The sequence below is a fragment of the Hyperoodon ampullatus genome (assembly GCF_949752795.1).
Source record: "Hyperoodon ampullatus genome assembly, chromosome: X".
NCBI lineage: Eukaryota > Metazoa > Chordata > Mammalia > Artiodactyla > Ziphiidae > Hyperoodon > Hyperoodon ampullatus.
This window is the reverse complement of record NC_136913.1, coordinates 78,298,217-78,301,588: the sequence shown is the minus strand read 5'-3', so window position 1 is coordinate 78,301,588 and position 3,372 is coordinate 78,298,217. Positions and strand designations below refer to the sequence as shown.

General features: G+C 45.6%; 1 protein-coding gene across 1 annotated transcript; it reads right to left on the bottom strand.

The window, feature by feature from the left end:
* Positions 1-964: 964 nt before the first annotated feature.
* LOC307069443 (polyadenylate-binding protein 5) lies at positions 965-2,113 on the bottom strand (the record flags this gene model as incomplete). The annotated part of the gene is made up of 1 exon (XM_079727799.1): positions 965-2,113. The coding sequence occupies one exon, from the start codon at positions 2,111-2,113 to the stop codon at positions 965-967; it is 1,149 nt and encodes a 382-aa protein (XP_079583925.1).
* Between the last annotated feature and the right edge of the window lie 1,259 nt (positions 2,114-3,372).

Below are 3,372 nucleotides of genomic sequence, written 5' to 3'. Positions count from 1 at the left end.
CGATGCAGGGGACACGGGTTCGTGCCCCGGTCTGGGAAGATCCCACATGCCACGGAGCGCCTGGGCCCGTGAGCCGTGGCCTCTGAGTCTGCGCGTCCGGAGCCTGTGCTCCACAATGGGAGAGGCCACAAAAGTGAGAGGCCTGCGTACCGCAAAAAAAAAAAAAAAAAAAAAAAAAAAAAAAAAATGCTCCTTAGACTGTCTTCAAATATCAAAGCTCTCAGAAAAGGTTTTTAAGATGAAACTTAGAATTTAAATAATCAATGTTTAAAGTGTTAGTTTTCTAAGGTATTGATTGAGGAAATAGCAATATGTTTCTTTCTCTGGGCATGAAGTTAATAACGAAAACTCTCAAAACTTAGTCAAAGTCACTATCAAGTCTGTGGTATGCCCACAATATATTAAAAAGAAAAAAAGTATATATATATAAATAAAAGGAAGAAAGAAAGCTCACATCTTTTAAAAGGAATATTCATTTTAAATAATAATTTAAAGTGAACTTATACACAAACATTAACTGGATCACATACGCTTTCCCCTGCTGTACTGATTTCTCAAAAAGCAAGTTAGAAATTTTCACTGTGATAGACTCAGAAGTAAGGACCATCTCGAGAATACTTTCATAGGAGAAATTAAATTTAGTAGTATTAGTGAAATAAGGAAGGAAATATACTCCATTACCTCATCTTGACTGGTTTAGCAAAAAAGCATGTGGAGGAATAAACTTTATTCTACATATTCCTAAGGCTGTTATATCGAAAAATAGTACAAAATGACAGTTTTACAATTAGAAATTATGTCCTTCACTAAAATGAACAAGGTTTTCTAGTTTCACTTTTTTTCAAAAGAAAGTATTCACTTAAAAAAAAAACTGTGAATTCACATAAAATAACCTCTTATCACAAAGTAGCCCAAACTAAGTAGGCACCAGCTTAAGGCTGAGACAAATTGAGCATTCTTATTCTCACCACCTGCGCCTGGCCTGGCCCAGCGTGACATGCAGAGGCTTGGAGCCCACTATGCGACCATTCATCTCATCTACTGCTTTGGTAGCCTCTTCAAAAGAGGAGAAGCAGACAACACCAAACCCTTTGCCTTGCCCCACTTCCACCATCACTTTGGCCCGGCTAATGGATCCAAAGGAAGAAAATTCCTCCTTCAGTTTTTCATCATCGATGGTCTCGTCTAGGTTCTTGATATAGATAGGCACCCCTGGAGGCCGACTTTTTTCTTTTAATCTCAGCCGCTCAAATCTTCGCCTTAACTCAGCCAGGCGTTCAATTTTCTTCTGTGCTCGCCCTACATAGAGGACTTTCCCATCGATGGACTTTCCATGCAGGTCTAACACAGCCTTTTGGGCAGCCTCGTGTGTTTCGTATCTCACAAATCCAAAGCCTTTCGATTTCCCACTGGCATCTCTTATTACCTTAACACTCTCAGTTGGCCCGTACTCACTGAAAAGTTCCTTCAGTTTGTCGTCATCCATGTCATCTCCAAAGTTTTTAACGAAAACATTGGTGAAAGTCGCTCTATCCCTAGTTCTAACTTCAGCTGCCCGCTCTTCCGGAAATTTGAATCGGCCAACGTACACCTGGCGGTTGTTGAGCCGCACTCCATTCATGTGCCAGATGGCCCTATTGGCAGCGGCCAGGCTGTCAAAGTGCACATAGGCATAACCCTTAGAGCCGTTGTCATCGCATACAACCTTGCAGGAGAGAATGCTCCCAAAAGCAGAAAACAGATAAAAAAGGGCCCTATTGTCTATGGATTTGTCCAGGTTTTTGATGAATATATTTCCAACTCCAGACTTTCTTAAGCGGTCATCTGGCTGAGACCACATTAGGCGGAAAGGTTTGCCGTTAATCAAATCAAAATTCATGGTGTTCAAGGCCCACTCAGCATCCGCAGGAAAGCGGAAGTTAACATAGCCATAGCCCAGGGGGCTGCGGGTCACCGGGTCACGGCAGATTCGGGTGAATCGAAGAGGGCCAGCAGGCCTGAACTTTTTATATAACATGTCCTCGGTGACATCTGGGTCCAAGTCACCCACATACAGGGCAGCCTTGAGGTACTTCTTTTTCTTGCCAGCAGGATTGGGCTCCCCACTCCCCATCTCTCTGAGCACAGGGAGGAGGCTTTCTTGGGAGAGAAAAAGAGGTTGCTTTCTCTAAGCTATGGGCCAAGCAGCTGTTCACAAACAGAAAAAAAAAGCCAAGGCGAAGGAAGCTAAAAGCAGACTCAGAATCACTGTTGAGGCTGAGAAAATGAAGTTCAGAAACAGCTGGTCAGCAGGCTCAGAACAAACGCATCAGACAAAAAAGCACCCCAAAAACGAATCCGTTCTCCCTAAGGTGGCTTAGAATTTCCACCCATTCAGATCTAAAATCAGTTTCAAAAGCCAGTAGTAGGAAAGAAATGTCCCTTTCCCCGTTAAATTGTAAGAAATCATCAAGCAGCTGGCTGGCTCCCCACATCTAGCCTTGCCGACAGAGGCCTCACGACCCGTTTTCTGCATAAATATAGGCCTCAAGCTCGTGTGGGCTTAAAATGATATCAACAAGGGCAGGGGCCGAACGTGTATTCCTCCGCCGGCTGCCTGGCCGGTCTCAGGCGGGCTCGCGCTCACTAAGGCCGCGCTACACACACTCAGCGTCAGCGAAAGGGCAGACTGGACACTTGGTGCGCTGCGGCCGGGCAGGCAGGCTGCAGGCGGCGGATCGTACAGAGAGACAGACAGACAGACACACGCGCGGGGGACCGGAGACCGCCCAGATACCCAAGATGCCCACTGGGTACGGACCGAGTGACGCGCGGAGATTTCGGCAGCCTGAGACTCGCGGCGGGTCCGGAGGGACTGACTGGCAGACGCGCACTGGGTCAGCTCAGACGCGAGGAGGTTCCGGACAGATGCGGGGCGGAGTCAGGAGAGAAGGGCAGATGCGCGGCGGGCGGGCAGAGCGCAGACCGATGGACAGGGATTGCGCCCTGCAGGACACACCGACACAGGGACTAAAAGCTTCTAGCTGTGGTAGGGCGAGCGGGCGGGGCGCAAGGAAACCCGGAACCGTGCTAAGTAACTTCCCGCTTGCTCTGTGCCAAGATGTTAAAAAAAAAAAAAAAAAAAAAAAAAGAAAGAAAATAAAAGAAAAAGAGAAAAGAACGAACGAAAGAAAAAGATTTATATGGTTTCTAGATTTTTCATTTCTTATTTTTGAAATTTTATTTATTATTTTAAAATATTACCTTTAGGCTACTGACCCCAAAATCAAAGGAGGTGACGACCTAGGAGGAAGGGACTCTCATATTTTTTTTAAACGAATTCCCTAAATCGTTTCTGCTTAGGAAATAGCATATAGGTTGCATACTTTCCTG